The 16360-nt window shown below is 42.9% G+C and overlaps 1 protein-coding gene across 1 annotated transcript in view; it reads left to right on the top strand.

Moving 5' to 3' along the window:
• The window catches only part of RPA1 (replication protein A1), a gene marked incomplete at both ends in the record, with an annotated part of 74754 nt that overhangs the window by 46584 nt on the left and 11810 nt on the right, over positions 1 to 16360 (top strand). The window contains 6 exons of the mRNA XM_080714214.1: positions 2709 to 2777; positions 2926 to 3118; positions 3245 to 3384; positions 3736 to 3884; positions 9838 to 9970; positions 12047 to 12223. Of these exons, the coding sequence (XP_080570340.1) occupies positions 2709 to 2777; positions 2926 to 3118; positions 3245 to 3384; positions 3736 to 3884; positions 9838 to 9970; positions 12047 to 12223 (861 nt within the window). The remainder of the gene's footprint in view (positions 1 to 2708; positions 2778 to 2925; positions 3119 to 3244; positions 3385 to 3735; positions 3885 to 9837; positions 9971 to 12046; positions 12224 to 16360) is intronic.

The raw sequence follows: 16360 nt of genomic DNA, 5'->3' as shown, positions 1-16360 counted from the left end.
ATGGGCTCTGGAAACAGAGCTCACTCTACTGGCCTATGAGAGGGAAAAGAACAATAGGCCAGAAGCACAGGAGTCATGCTGTTTTTCCTTTTGTGTTAGTGCTCTGATGCTCTCTGGGATAGAGGGTTAAAGGTCATAAATAAGACCCTCCATCCTACAGGAAAGCATTGATAGCGGTAGAAGTTTGTTATTGTTTTTGTGGTGCTTGGGATTGAACCCAGGGACATTCTACTTCCCTGAGCTACATCCTCAGCCAATTTTTAAATTTTTATTTAGAAACAAGGTCTCACTAAGATGGGGATCGCCTCACCAAGTAGCTAAGGCTAGCTGCAAACCTGTTATCCTCCTGTCTCAACTTCCCAAGTGCTGTAATTATAAGCATGCGCCACCAAGCCCAGCTATTTATTATTTTGAAACAGGGTCTCACTAAGTTGCTGAGGGTTTCACTACTTGCTGAGGCTGGCCTCAAACCCACGATTCTTTTATCTCAGCCTCCCAAGTACTGAGATTACAAGCATGCACGACTACACCCAAAAGAAATTGTTTTATTTAGCCAGGTGTGGTGGCGCACGCTTGTAATCCCAGCATTGAGGAGGCTGAGACTGGAGGATCGCGGTTCACTGACAGCCTCAGCTGTCCTCCACAACTTAGTGAGACCCTGTTTCAAAATAAAAAATAAAAATAGGACAGGGGTGTAGCTCGGAGGTCAAATGACTCTGGGTTCCATTCAAAGACCTGCCCCCCAAAAAATTGTTTTCTAAGTGTGTGAGTATTTTTGTCAGGAAATCTGAGACACTCTGTCTGGTTTGCTGGAGGCTTAGTTGAAGCCCAGGGATGTGATATCTACTGGTGAGCAAAGTCGAACTATGGGCCCCAGCAGGAGGCATGCAACATCCAGTGGTCTGTGGGAAATAGGTTCTGATGGTGCGGTTTCTCAGTATGCTTTATTTAAACAAAACACAACCCTGATGGTAAAACAAAAACTTTCAAGATATGAAATCTTGAATCTTGATAGCTATATATTTGTCTGTTAGCTTTGCTTATAATTCCTAGAAGCATTATTGTCAAACTGTTGCCTATTTCCTTTTCTTGAGCCACCAAGAAAGAAGAGTTTCTTTTTTTAATGGAAGATAGTATAGTCACTGTCAAAATCTAATTTTCTGCCAATTGTCTAATCTGCACTTAGCTAAGATTTCAGCCACTAAAGTTTTGGGGTTTTGTTGTTTGTTTTGGTGTTACTGGCAGTTGAACTCAGGAGTGCTTTAGCCCTTTTATTTGAGACGTGGTCTACCAAATTGCACCAGGTTAGCCTTGAATTTACAGTCCTCTTGCTTCAACCTTCCAGGTAACTGGGATTAGAAGTGTGCACCACTGTTCCCCAGGCAGCTGTAACATTTTTAACTGACAGAAAAGTAAAAGTGATAGCCATATCTAACGAACATGTTGAAAACATGACTTGTGATAACGTTTGGGGCAGTAACTCCTGAATGAAAAGCAATTCATCACATAAGTTGGAAGCATGAGGGAAGCTGCTGGATCATCTGGGTTTGACACACTCCCCATGGCTTTGAGTCACCCAATATCCAAATTTTTGTTGTTGTTTTTATTGCTCGAATATTAAACTTGTCATGACCACGTATGGTGGCACACTCCTATAATCTCAGTACTTGGGAGGCTGAAACAGGAGGATCACAGGTTCAATCTAGCAAGACTCTCAAAAATAAAAATAAAATAGGGATGATGATGTAGCTGGTAGATAGAATACCCCGGGTTCAATCCCCAGTACTTTAAAAAAAAAAAAAAAAAGATTATTAAACTTTTCATTGATTTTAAGTTTCTAACTTGAGTTTGTTTGTTGTGCTGAGGATTGAACCCGGGGCATTGTTTCTCTAAGCTAGAACCCCAGCCCTGTTTTATTTTTTATTTAGAAATAGTCGCTAAGTTGCTGGCAGCTTCAGCAACTTAGACTCTACTTCAAAAAAATAAAATAGGGCTGGGGATCTAGCTCAGAGGTAGAAGACTCAAGGGAGATGATTACAAGATTAGCTAGTTGAACTGCTCTTATTTTATCAGAGCTGATGGCTTGAGTTTGTTACTATTAAGATGTAGGTTTCAAGTCGGGCATGGTGGCGCACACTTGTAATCCCAGCATTCGGGAGGCTGAGACTGGAGGATCGCGGTTCGCGGACAGCCTCAGCTACTTAGTGAGGCCCTCTGCAACTCAGACCCTGTTTCAAAATAAAGAATAAAAAATTGGGCAGGGGGTGTAGCTCGGAGGTCAAATGCCTCTGGGTTCCATCCCCAGACCCGCAAAAAAAAAAAAAAAAAAAAAAGATGTGGGTTTCTGCCAGGCATGGTGGCGCACACTTGTAATCCCAGCATTCAGGAGGCTAAGACCAGAGGATCACGGTTCACAGACAGCCTAAGCTACTTAGTGAGGCCCTCCGCCACTTAGTGAGACAGTTTCAAAATAAAGAATAAAAATTAGGGCATCGGTGTAGCTCCAAGGTCGAATGTCTCTAGGTTCCATCTCCAGACCTGCAAAAAAAAAGATATGGGTTTCTGGTGTGTCTCGGCCTTCTTGGTCCCAGGTCCCCTTTATGTTTGTGCCACTGCTCCAAAGATGTTATCTTGAGCTGAAGTGGTCTGCTTTTTTGCTGGTCAGACTTGATTTGAATACCACATTTAACCTATTCTCACTTCTGCAGGGTGAAATCAGAGCTACTGCTTTCAATGAACAAGTAGACAAGTTCTTCTCCCTTATTGAAGTGAATAAGGTATGGTAGTATTATTTCAAACTGACACAGAGATGGCACAGTGAGAACCAGGGGACTTTCTGTCATTGGAGGGTTATAAAATGGTAAAGGGTTTTTATGTCCTATCTGATAGACTGACCTGCATGCAATGGCTTTGCCTCTTTTGCAGGTGTATTATTTCTCAAAAGGCACCCTGAAGATTGCTAACAAACAATTCTCAGCTGTTAAAAACGACTATGAGATGACTTTCAATAATGAGACTTCTGTAATGCCCTGTGAGGATGGACATCATTTACCTACAGTTCAGTTTGATTTCACAGGGATCAATGACCTAGAGAACAAGCCGAAAGACTCACTTGTAGGTGAGTCTAAGTTTGAGAACATGAGCTTTATTTGCATTGTATGGGGAGGTGCAAAACTTAAGAATAGCTTTTGATCATATTATAATGGGAGTCTTGATCTGCTAAAACATTGTACCTGTGTTTTAGACATCATTGGGATCTGCAAGAGCTATGAAGATGCCACTAAGATCACTGTAAAGTCTAACAACAGAGAAGTTGCTAAGAGAAATATTTATTTGATGGACATGTCTGGGAAAATGGTGTCTGCTACTCTGTGGGGAGAAGATGTAAGTACATGGTATTGAGCGCAAAGCTCTGTAGGGAGCTTGTCTTGTCCTCTACGTTGTGGGGCTTTGGCCACATAGGTAGCAAAGAGTTGTGCTGTCTGGTAATTATTTTAAAACCTTTCTTTTTACCTCAGTGAGATGTACTGTGATTTCAGCTTTCCTCTGACTCTAGGAAAGTAGTGATAGATTGGTTTTCGTGTATCTTCGAGAAGATGCTTGTGTGTAAGGTCTGTCTTAAATAGATTCCATGTACATTAATTGCATTCACTCTGCTACTGATTGTTTTCCATAAAAGTATCCTGTGTGTTCTTCCTACCAGTGACACTTGTGTATTTGGTGTTCATTTTGCAGGCTGACAGGTTTGATGGTTCTAGACAGCCTGTGATGGCAATTAAAGGAGCCAGAGTTTCTGATTTTGGTGGACGGAGCCTCTCCATACTATCTTCAAGCACTATCATTGTGAATCCTGACATCCCAGAGGCCTATAAACTTCGTGGATGGTAAGTTTTGTGGAGCCAAACCTAGGGGTTATTTGAGCCCAGCCTTTGAGGTGAACTAGTTACCATCAGTATGAACTCTGCCAAACAGAAGGCTTCCTCACTAAAGGGAGTGGTTTCTATATTTCTTGGAGGCATTGTGCTTTCTGAGAGGATGGCTTTAAAGCCTTTAAATTGACAAATCCATAATCCCATGACAAACCTGGAGAGTCTGAGGAGGTGTTTAGAATGTATATGCTGTGTGCTTACCTCGATCCTGCCAATGCAGGTGTGGCCTCCTTTATACTACAGCACTGTTCACAGAGAATCTCTTTCTCTCCCAGGTTGATCTGTGGGGTAGGGGAGAATGTGCTTTCTTACTCTGTGAGTCTCTGGTACTGGTCACATCTTTCAGTGTGTATTCTCTGGACTCTGATAAAGCATGGTGGGAGCGTGGTGGGAACAATGAGCCTTTTGTTGGCATTATCCCCAAAGTGTTCAAGGGATGAGGAGAACCTGTTAAAATCTCACAATGCCAATCTTTTTAAGGCATTAAGACTCTACCTTAAAAGAGCACTTCATCCTGAAACAGTATGCTGGAACTGATGTGGTCAGAGAAAATACTTCAGCTCAAGCTTAAGTAATTGTCAGTTTCCAGCAGTTTCCAGTTTCTTAGGGTTTGACTCCAGAATTAGCTCGTATTTTATATTCCTCACTTTTGAGTCTAATGTGAACCCGTAGCGCTAGTATTTGAATAGTTTCATGAAACATCCACTGGAGTGTTCACAGCTCTTAAGCCATTCTCACAAGTACAGTCCACATACAAATATGTTAATTCTTCTGTTAGCTGGCGATGTGTTCTAAGACGGGCTGATTAATAGCATAACCAGAAGTAACATGGCTTTAGTCTGTTCTTGTTGCTTGATTTTCTTTGAGGCCCCAGAGCACAACCCCAGGCTAATTGCATGCCCACAATAATATGTTCATGTTTCACTTGTCAATAACTGATCTCAGACAACCTAAGAAGACATGGCTGTAGAACAAAATAATGGCACTGATCAAAGGGAAGTTCAGTGCACACATCCCAGCTAGGCAAGGATTAGCGATGTTTAGATCTTGACTAGCAAAGTGAAATTTTTGTTGTAAGAAGGGCTGCCTCTCTCCTTGCTCTGTTGACTCCTGATGAGCTATCTTTGGTGGCAAATATCTCCTTGGAGTTTTTGAAACCGTAAACTTGTGTAGCTGGTGGTGGTAAAGTAGCTTTATGGACATTGCTGTGCCTGCGTGATGGATTTAGATACCTACCTGACAGAATGAGAAGGCAATTGTCTGCAGCTTAGGGCAGTATCCATTCTGTTAGATGATCTTTGAGGAAACCTGTCCATATGTGGTTAGCATTTAGCTGTTCCCCTTCTAGGTGATGCTTGGCGTGTTTTTAATCTTAGGCTGACTGCTCTCTACCCCAGGTATGTTCCAGAGCCACTTTCTCCCTGGCCGCTTCCTTCATTAATGATAATTTAATACAAATTTAATATTGGTCTAAGTAAATCTCACTAAGAAAGAAAACCTACAAGAAAGTAGATAATGCCTTCTGATAGATTATTTGAGGTTATATTGCTCAGATTCAATATTGGGCTTATAGATTTTCCACCATGGAAATATTTTTTTTTTTTAATTTTATTTTATTGGTGCACTGTATTCATACATCATAGTGGGATACAAACTTTTGTAGACATACATGCACACATCGCCCAGTCAGCCCCCACCCGATCCCCACCCCATTCTCTCCCCATCCCTCCCTCCCATGCTTGGCTTAGTGGTTGACATCTAGTATTATAGCAATTTATCCAAAATTAAAAATGATAATCTCACATAACAGTTTCATTTGTCTGATACCAAGCTTTTGATGACTTAAAGATAACATTTCGATATTTCTTTTTGCTTTCTTTCTTACCAGAGAATATTTTTTTCTTTTTTTTAGGTGAAACTATCATATATTTATTTTTCAGAAAAAAATCTATCCTGATATGGAATATGGACTCTAGATACCCAAAACAATCTCGAAGCAAAAACAAAGCTAGAAGATGTATATTTTCTGATTTCAAACCATATAAAGCTACAATAATTGAAACAGTGTAGTACTGTTCTAAAGGCAGATATATAGACCATTGGAGTTAAATACAAGCCTAGAGCTAACTTCTTCCCTATATTGTCAAGTTTTTTTTGACAAGGTTTCCATGAAGATTTGGTGGTGGAAATAATAATTTTTTAACTAAATATTGTTGAAAAATAATAATTACATGGAAAAGAATAAAATTGGACCCTTACCTAATCCCACATACAAGTATTAACTCAAACTAGATAAAAGACCTAAATATAAATCTTAAGACTATAAACTTTTAGGAGAAAATCTGGGTCATAAAACCTCACAACATTGAAATTGGCAGTGATTTCTTGGATATGATTTCAATGGCACAGGCAACAGAAGAATATACAAACTCCCTAAAAAATAAAAGAAAATATTGTATATCCAAAGACAATGTAAACAGAGTTAAAAGTTACTAATAGAATTGGATAAAATATTTCCAAATGCTATATCTGAAGGTATATTAATATTCCAACTAGAAATCCTAAAAATTAACAACAATAAAGGCAAACAATACAATTTAGGGATAGGTAAAAGACTAACATAAATAATGAATCTCCACAGATAACCAATCTTAGTTGTCTGTTGGATGGAAACTCTTGTTTCTCTGGTTCTGGTGAGTGTTACCTATTTCTTCTTTGTAGTTAATCTCTTTGAGTATTTTCTCTAGCGCTGGTTTTGAAGACATAAATTCCTTCAGTTTCTGTTTGTCATGGAAGCTTCTTATTTCTCCATCTAATTTGATAGAAAGTTTTGCTGGGTAGGAAATTTTTGGCTGGAAGTTGTTTTCTTTCAGAGTTTGGAATATGTTACTCCAAGCCCTTCTGGCTCTCATGACTTGGTTTGGGAAGTCTGGAGTGATTCTAATTGGTTTGCCTCTGAATGTCACTTGGCCCTTTGTTTTTGTTGCCTTTAAGATTCTCTGCTTGGCTTCCACATTGGTCATTTTGACAATTATATGGCGTGGGGATCCTCTTCTCCGATCCTGTCTAAAGGGAGTTCTATACGTTTCCTGGATCTGTGTATCAACCTCTTGCTCTATATTTGGAAAATTTTCTGCTATTACTTCCTTGAAGAGATTGTTGATCCCTTTGGTATCACTTTCTTTTCCCTCCTCTATTCCAATTATTCTTAGGTTAGCTCTCTTAAGATGGGCCCATATTTCTTCAATGTCAGATTCCTGTTGTTGGATATCTTTTTCTAGATTAGAAACTATGCATTCATTTTTGGATTGCTCATCTTCTAAGAGCGAGATTCTGTTCTCCATGTGGTCTAATCGGTTGTTTGTGCTTTGAATTGAGGCCTTTACTTCATTAATTGCATCCCTTATCTCTTTCTGGCTCTCTCTGAGTTCTTTTCGAAGCACCTCTATTATTTCTACAGTTATTTTCCTGATTTGATCTTCTAGAAATCTCTGATTTTCTGTTTTATCAGGTTCTGATGTTGTGGGGTTGTGCACATTCATTACTTCAGTGTTATTCCTCTTTCCCATGATTTCGGAGGTTTGTGCCTTCTCTGGGTTCTTCCCTTGGGTCACTATGGCTTCACTTAAGGTGCTCTGGATCTCGAGTCTGTATTATCTCAGACCCTACTACTCCTTTACTGGGTTGTATCACAGAGTCTCCGACCCAGGGAGTCGATAGAGGCTGCTTTAAACTATGGGGGGTGCCAGGTTGCACGCTCTCCTATGGTGTGATATCTCTGCCACCACCACTCCCTCACTGGGTCAAGTCCCAGGAGGCACAATACTGGGATTTCTCCTCTGTGGCCCGCAATTTGACTCACTGTTCTTGAGTACGTAGATGCAGCTGTACTGGACTCGGTGAATTCACTGCTGCTGCCGCCGCCAGTGGCAATATGGCGCCTCTGCCACGCCCTCGGCCATGAGGCTGGCGTATTTTTTCTTCTCTGGTTTTGATTTCCACTCTGAATCCCTGCAGCGTGTGCTGAGCTCAGCCACTGGGAGCTTTAAATGCTGTCTGCGCCAAAAGATCCCGCCTGGCTGTTCCGCATCGGCTCACCTCGGCTTGCTGTAGCCGTCCGCTGAGTTCGCCGCTGCCGCCGGCAGTATGGCGCTGCTGCCGCGTCCTCGGGCGCGTGTGTCTCCTCTGTGGCCCTGAGCTCTGTTCTCAGTCCGCTTTCTCTCTGGAGCCTGGTGGTTTTTTTGTTTTTCTGGTGATGGTGTTTTCTGGCTATGAAAGGCGCTCTTTTTGTGGTAATGGAGATTGGTTGTTAGCGGGACTCTTAAGCCCCGCTTTTCTCGGTCGCCATCTCCATGGAAATATTTTTGGTTTACCTGTTACAACAATATGGTGACTGATCCTTTCCATACCAATACATATCTGCTGGCAGAGATGAGCACTAGTAGCCCAAAGGGACTATATAAGAATCACATCATTTGAGCCAGGTGTGGTGGCGCATGCTTGTAATCCCAGCATTCGGGAGGCTGAGACCTGGAGGATTGCGGTTCGCGGACAGCCTCAGCTACTTAGTGAGGCCCTCTGCAACTCAGTGAGACCCGGTTTCAAAATAAAGAATAAAAAATAGGGCAGGGGGTGTAGCCCGGAGGTCAAATGCCCCTGGGTTCCATCCCCAGACCCGCAAAAAAAAAAAAAAATCACATCATGGCTCTCTCTGGTTGACTTTCCCAGTTACTGTTCTGAAGCCTCAGGACTGTCACTGTTGGTTGATATGCATGACTAGTTTAGTAAAAGGGTCTGTGGCACTTTGGTATTATTTGTTGTGACCACTGGAGGGCATCAGGCAGATGAAATAAAAAGAAAGAAGCAGGTGTGGTGACCCATGCTTGTAATCCCAGTACTTGGGAGACTGAGACAGGAGGATCACAGGTTCATTTCCAGCCTCAGCTACTTATCATGGCCCTCCACAACTTAGTGAGACCCTGTTTCAAAATAAAGAGTAAGCCAGGTGTGGTGGCGCACGCTTGTAATCTCAGCATTTGGGAGGCTGAGGCAGGAAGATCGCTGTTCAAAGACAGCCTCAGCTGCTTAGTGAGGCCCTTTGCGACTCAGTGAGACCCTGTTTCAAAATAAAGAATAAAAAATAGGGCTGGAGGCCGGGCATAGTGGTGCATGCTTGTAATCCTAGCAATTGGGAGGCTGAGACAGGAGGATCGCACAGGTTTGAAGCCAGCCTCAACTACTTAGTGAGGCTCTTAGCAACTTAGTGAGACCCTGTTTCCAAATAAAGTATAAAATAGATTTGGGAGTACAGCCCACAGGTAGAAAAGGCCTACCACCAAAAAAAGGGGGGGGGGGCTGGAGGTGTTGCTCAGATGTAGAATACCCCTGGGTTCCATCCCCAGTACTGGGGAAAAAATAAATAAAAATAAACAAAATAAAGAGTAAAACATAGGGCTGGAGGTGTAGCTTGAAGGTAGAATGCCCCAAGGTTCGATCCCCAATACTGAGAAAGAAAAAAATGAAGGAAGGCCATTTTTTCAGTAGACTTTATGTACAACAAAAGATACCAAGTCCAGCCCACATGACCAATGTAAAAGCTGTGTAGGGACAGAGCAATGGTATCTGATAGGTAGAAACAAGTCGCACTTTTTTTTTTCTTTTGGTGGTACTGGGGTTCCTGGAAGCCCTTCTACCTCCGGGATACACTCCCATGGGCTACATTCCCAGACCTATTTTTTAACTTTTTTATTTGGAAACAGGGTCTCTTAAGCCAGCAAGGCTGGCTTTGAAACAGTGCGATCCTCCTGTCTCTGCCTCCCAAGCACGGGGATTACAAGCGTGCGCCACCACGCCCAGCCAAGTCGCACATTTGAAAAGTACATAAAGTACCTATTGTTTGTTTTTCCAGGTTTGACTCAGAGGGACAGGCCTTAGATGGTATTTCCATCTCTGATCTAAAGAGTGGAGGAACTGGAGGGAGCAATACCAACTGGAAAACTTTGTATGAGGTTAAATCGGAGAACCTGGGCCAGGGCGACAAGGTATATCACGTTCCTCGCTTTCTTCACAAAAGCATATACAAAGGGATGCGTTTTGAAATCTGGTTCTAATCAAAGCTATAATTACCCTGGCTCTGCTCAGAGAGCTTGGTGGGATGGTGTAGAATCGCCATTGGGGTGAGGGGGCCGCATTAGCAACTGGGAATATACTTGTGGCTCTGCAGCGTTGAGGCAGAGAGATGTGAAGAATTCTCAGAGGGATCTTGAAGAAGTAATGATCAACTTTGAGTTATGATGTGTACTGACTGCAGGTCTTTCTTTTATGATTGTTCCTACAAATCAAAGTGCTCACATATCGTGAAGGTATATTTTGAGCAGAGCTAGTCAGGCTCAGCGTCGGGCATTCGGCAGTCCCCCACGTGCTTTAGCTTCTGGTTAGCTGAGAGTTGCCGTTGTACCCTGACAAGGGTTGCTCTGTTTGACTTAGCTCTAACTTCCCTCTCAGTGTTTGTACTTAGAGCTGGGCGTGGTGGTGCACACCTGTAATCCCAGTACTTGGGAGGCTGAGGCAGGAGGACTGCATGGGTTGGAAGCCAGCCTCGGCTGCTTACTGAGGCTCTCAGCAACTCACCCTCTTTACAAATAAAGAATAAAAAATAGGGCTGGGGTGTAGCTCAGAGGTAGAATGCCCCTGGGTTCCATCCTCAGTACCACCACAAAAAAATGTTTGTACTTAATGACTTTCCTCCCATCGTGCTCTAACCTGCATTGTGTCATCAGCTCTGTAATGAAATCATCTCCCTGTATGCTCCCCTAAATAGTCCCTACTCCTTTATTGTATGTTGGTTTTGTTCCTACTGTCTTACTTCACTACACACCCAGTACCTTAAACTGCTGATATATAACATCCCGGGGATTGAGCATTGGGCAGATCTGTGTTGTCCTGTCATCAGAACAGCTGCTCCTTTAGTTCTCTTCTCACCCAGTTTCTCACTTAATATAAAGGTAGACAGCATGTAGTAAAATCAGGCATATTACAGTATCTGTCTGTACTTCGACTTTGAAGTCATGCTTTGAGTTTGAACCTAAACTGAAAATACAGAAAACCTCTTTACGGGTTCTCCTTGAAAACTTATTTTCTCTAGAGTTTTGTGGCACTGGGGATTGAATCCAGGGGCATTCTACCTCCGAGCTACACCCTCAGCCTTGTTTTTTATTTTGAAATAGGGTCTCACTAAGTTTCTGAGGCTGGCTGTGAATCTGTGATCCTCCTGTCTCGGCTTCCCAAATACTGGGATTGCAGGCATGTACCGCCACACCCTGGCTTCTAGAGCTTTCTAAGTTCTCCCCCCCCCCCACCTAGTACTGTGGGTGGAACCCACGGGCCTTCTACCTCCGAGCTACACCCCCAGCTCTCTTTTTTATTCTTTATTTTGAAACAGGGTCTCACTGAGTTGCAAAGGGCCTCACTAAGTAGCTGAGGCTGTCTGTGAACCGTGATCCTCCTGTCTCAGCCTCCCAAATGCTGGGATTACATGTATGCGCCACCACGCCCAGCTTATAGGTCTTTGTCTTTCATGCAGAGTTTAAGCAAAGAGAAAAGTAATGTCAGTTTTAATTAACTAATTGAGTCTAATTTTGAGTTAAATCTTACATTGATAAGGAATTATATGCTTTACAACTTAGTTTACTACCTTCATGGGTTTTGTACATAGCACAGGTGATTTTTGAAACTGCAATAATGAGTCACTTTTTTTTTTTTTTTTTTTTTTTTTTTTTGCGGGTCTGGGGATGGAACCCTGAGGCATTTGACCTCCGAGCTACAAGCCCTGCTCTATGTTTTATAATTTATTTTGAAACAGGATCTCACTAAGTTGCAGAGGGCCTCACTAAGTAGCTGGGGCTGCCCGCGAACCGCGATCCTCCAGTCTCAGCTTCCCAAATGCTAGGATTACAAGCGTGTGCCACCACGCCCAGCTTCATCAGTCACTTTTTGAGCTTAAGAATTAGAATACTTGTAAATGCTTACCCACTTTGGGCAAGTTTTGAGCTACCTCTGAAGCCCGCCTTAATATAGCCTTACTACTATGGGTCTCACTTTTTTATTTTCTCCTGAAGGCAGACTATTTTAGCTCTGTGGCGACAGTGGTGTATCTTCGCAAAGAGAACTCTATGTACCAGGCTTGCCCAACGCAGGATTGCAATAAGAAAGTGATTGACCAGCAGAATGGATTATACCGCTGTGAGAAGTGTGACAGTGAATTTGCCAGCTTTAAATACCGCATGATCCTATCGGTAAGTAGAAGGGGTAGATGAGAAGCACTGCAGTGTTTATTGAGCACTCGCATATGCCAGGCCCTGTGGATACAACAGGACAAACAAGATTGTTCATGGCAGGAAGCTTGCAGACAAGCGAGTGCTAAGAGCTTATATCGGGTCTATAAATAAGGAAGTAAGAGCCTTTCACTCAGCTGAATAGCAGTTTTCTACTCCTGAAAGCTTTTTATATGCAGAAGTTGCATTGAGACGGCCTGGCTGATTTCAGTCATCCGTGCATGCAATACAGTTACAGTAGTGGTGGCACTTGCCTGCTAACTCTTAGGAAGATAAATTAATATAAATTGGAGTTTTTGGAAAGCAGTAATTGTACTTACACAGCCAGCGCCTATGTATAGTTACTTTTTTGTGAATAAGCTCTTCCTCTAGGCTTAGTAGAACTGACTTCAGAAAAATATGACTGCGTGCTGATACAGCATTGTTGGTTTTTCGTAAAGATTGTTTTGCCAGACACAGTGGCACACAGCTGTATTCCCAGTACTTGGCAGGCAAGACAGGAGGATCGCAGGTTTAAGGCTAGCCTCTCAACAACTTGGTGAGACCAGTAGCAGCTTAGTGAGACCCTGTTTCAAAATGAAAAGGGTTGAGGGTGTAGCTCAGAGATAGAATGCCTCTGGGTTCCATCCCTAGTAACACCAAAAAGTAAAAATAAAGGTTTTGAAACAAAAGGAGCCTTCCTTCCCTCCTTCTCTCTTTCTATTCTGCACCCCAATCCATATTACCGGAAATGGAACCCAGGGGCATTGTACCTCCAAACTACACCCTCAGCCCAATTTTTTAGTCTTTTTTTTGGGGGGGGGGTACTGGGGTTCCTGGAAGCCCTTCTACCTCTGGGCTACACTCCCAGACCTATTTTTACATTTTTATTTGGAAACAGGGTCTCTTAAGCCAGCACGGCCTGTAATCCTAGTACTTAAGAGACCCTGTTTCCAAAACTAAAAAAAAAAAAATAGGTCTAGGAGTGTAGGATATAGAAGGGCTTCCAGGAGCCCCAGTACCACCAAAAAAAAAAAAATTATTTATTTATGGTTTTTGCAGTACTGGAGATGGAACCCAGGGACATCCTACCTCTGAGCTACACCCCCAGCCCTATTTTTTATTCGTGTGTGTGTGTGTGTGTGTGTGTGTGTGTGTGTGTGTTGCAGGGAATGGGATCCAGGGGCTTTCTACCCCCAGGCTACACTCTCGGGGACTAACAGAATCTTAAGTAGCTGAGGCTGGCTTCGAACCTGCGTGATCCTCCTGTCTCAGCCTCCCGAGTACTGGGAATACAAGCGTCAGCCACCACACCCAGCTCTTTTTTTTTTTTTCTTTTTTTTTTCTTTTTTTGGTGGTGCTGGGGTCCCTGGAAACCCTTCTACCTCCAGGCTACACCCCAGACCTATTTTTATTTGGAAACAGAGTCTCTTAAGCCAGAGAGGCTGGCTTCGAGCCTGCGCAATCCTCCTGTCTCCACCTCCAAAGCATGGGAATTACAAGCATGCACCACCACGCCCGGCTCATTCTTAATTTTTGAAACAGGGTCTCACTGAGTTGGGAAGGACCTCACTAAGTAGTAGCTGAAGCTGTCCTTGAATTGCAATCCTCCTGTCTCAGCCTCCCAAATGCTGGGATTACAAGTGTGTGTGCCACCATGCCCGGCTATTTTTTATTTTGAAACAGGGTCTCATTGAGTTGAGAAGGGCCTAAGTAGCTGAGGCTGTCCACAAACTGCGATCCTCTGGTCTCAGCCTCCCAAGTGCTGAGATTACAAACGTTCATGCCACCATGCCGGGCTAGATTCCTTTATTTTGAAACAAGATCTCACTAAGTTGCAGAAGTCCTCACTATGTTGCTGAGGCTGGCCCCCAAACCTGTGATCCTCCTGTCTCAGCCTTCCAAGTACTGGGATTACAAGACTGCGCCACTATGCCCAGCTTCAAAAACCTTTAAAATGAAAGGCAATTTAAAAAAAAAAAAAAAAAAACGCCAGGCGTGGTGGCGCTCGCTTGTAATCCCCGCGCTTGGGAGGCGGAGACAGGAGGATCGCACAGGTTTGAAGCCAGCCGCTTGCTCTGGCTTAAGAGACCCTGTTTCCAAATAAAAATATAAAAATAGGTCTGGGAGTGTAGCCCGGAGGTAGAAGGGCTTCCAGAACCCCAGTACCACCAAGAAAGAAAAAAGGAGAGGCCAAGTGCAGTGATGCATGCCTGTAAATCCTAGTGCTTGGGAAGTTGAGACAGCATGATCGCAGGTTTGAGGACAGCCTCAATAAGTAGTGAGACTCATCAGCCAAGCAAGACCCTCTTTCAAAGTAAAAATAAAATAGAGCTGGGAATATAATTCAAAGACAGACTGCCCTGAGGCTCAATCCCCAGTACCACCAACAAATGATAAAGGTATAAGAAAATGGACACTCTCGCCGGGCGTGGTGGCGCACGCTTGTAATCCCCGCGCTTGGGAGGCAGAAACAGGAGGTTCGCGCAGGTTCGAAGCCAGCCGCACGCGCTGGCTTAGGAGACCCTGTTTCCAAATAAAAATGTAAAAATAGGTCTGGGAGTGTAGCCCGGAGGTAGAAGGGCTTCCAGGAACCCTAGTACCACCAAAAAAAAAAAAGAAGAAAAAAAGAAAATGGATACTCTTGAGTTTTTCTACAAGGTGAGTTGGCAGTATATCAAAATCTTTAAAAATGTTTATTAAGCCAGGCGTGGTGGCGCACACTTGTAATCCCAGCATTCAGGAGGCTAAGACCAGAGGATTGCAGTTTGTGGACAGCCTCAGCTACTTAGTGAGGCCCTCACAACTCAGTGAGACCAGCTTCAAAATAAAGAATAAAAAATATAGGGTAGGGGGTATATCTCAGAGGTTAAATGTCCCTGGGTTCCATCCCCAGACCCTCAAAAAATTTTTTTATAATTTCTAACATTGTTAATGCCCACGGGGAATTTATTCTAAGGAAATAGCAAACTAATATTGTGGTAACTTAACTGTAATTCCAGGTATTTCAGAGGCTGAGGCAGGAAAATCACAAGTTTGAGGCCATCCTGAGTAATTTGGTCAGACCCTGTCTCAGAATGCAAAAATAAAGAAGACGGAGGATGTAGCTTGGTAGTAGAGTGCTTGTCTAGCATGCAGCAGGTATAAAGCCCTGGGTAGAACCCTAAGTACCACAAAAAAAAAAAGGGAAATAATTAGAGATATAACTATATAAAGTTGTCTAAGCCAGGCATGGTGGGGCACGCTTGTAATCCCAGTACTTGGGAGGTTGAGACAAGCGAATCACAGGTTCGCAGCCAGCCTCCGCAATTTAGTGAGACCCTTATTCAAAATAAAAGATAAAATAGGACTGAGGGTGTAGTTCAAACGTGGAATGCTCCTGGGCTCTATACCCAATACCACCAAAATAAAACAAAATGCCTATTTTGCTGTTGTTTATTTTGAAACGTTGGATACAGCATAAATGTTCTTCCTATTCTTTTTCTTAATTGTTGAATATCCATAGAGTGGAGTACTATGAAAGCCTTAGAATTTGCCACTTACTACTCAATAGTGTCAGCAGTTAAAATACCGCATACCATTGCCAATGAAGACTATTAACTGATATAAGTAAATTAATTGAAAATAGTACTTTTCATTAGCTTGTGTGCGCATGCACGCTCTCTCTTCCTCCGCCCCCCCTTGTGGTACCGTGGATGAAATCCAGGGGCCTTCTACTTCTGGACTATACTCCCAGACCTATTTTTCTATTTTATTTGGAAACAGGGTCTCACTAAGTTGCTGAGGTTGGCTTTGAACCTGTTTTTGAGCCTCCCAAGTACTGGGATTACAACCATGTGCTACCATGCCCGGCTTTTTATTCTTTATTTGGAAACGGGTTCTCACTGAGTTGCAAAGGCCCTCACCAGTAGTAGCTGAGGCTGTCTGCAAACCGTGATCCTCCTATCTCAGCCTCCCAAATGTTGGGATAACAAGTATGCACCACCATGCCTGGCTCCCTTTTTTTTTTTTTTTTTTTTTTTTTTTTTGCGGATCTGAGGATAGAACCCAGAGGCATTTGACCTCCAAGCTACACCCCCTGCCCTATTTTTTATTCTTTATTATTATTTATTTATTTTT

The sequence above is a fragment of the Muscardinus avellanarius genome (genome assembly GCF_963383645.1).
Source record: "Muscardinus avellanarius genome assembly, chromosome: 16".
NCBI classification, from domain to species: Eukaryota; Metazoa; Chordata; class Mammalia; order Rodentia; family Gliridae; genus Muscardinus; species Muscardinus avellanarius.
Note: the sequence above shows the minus strand (reverse complement) of the source record. Positions and strands in the feature narration are given on the sequence as shown.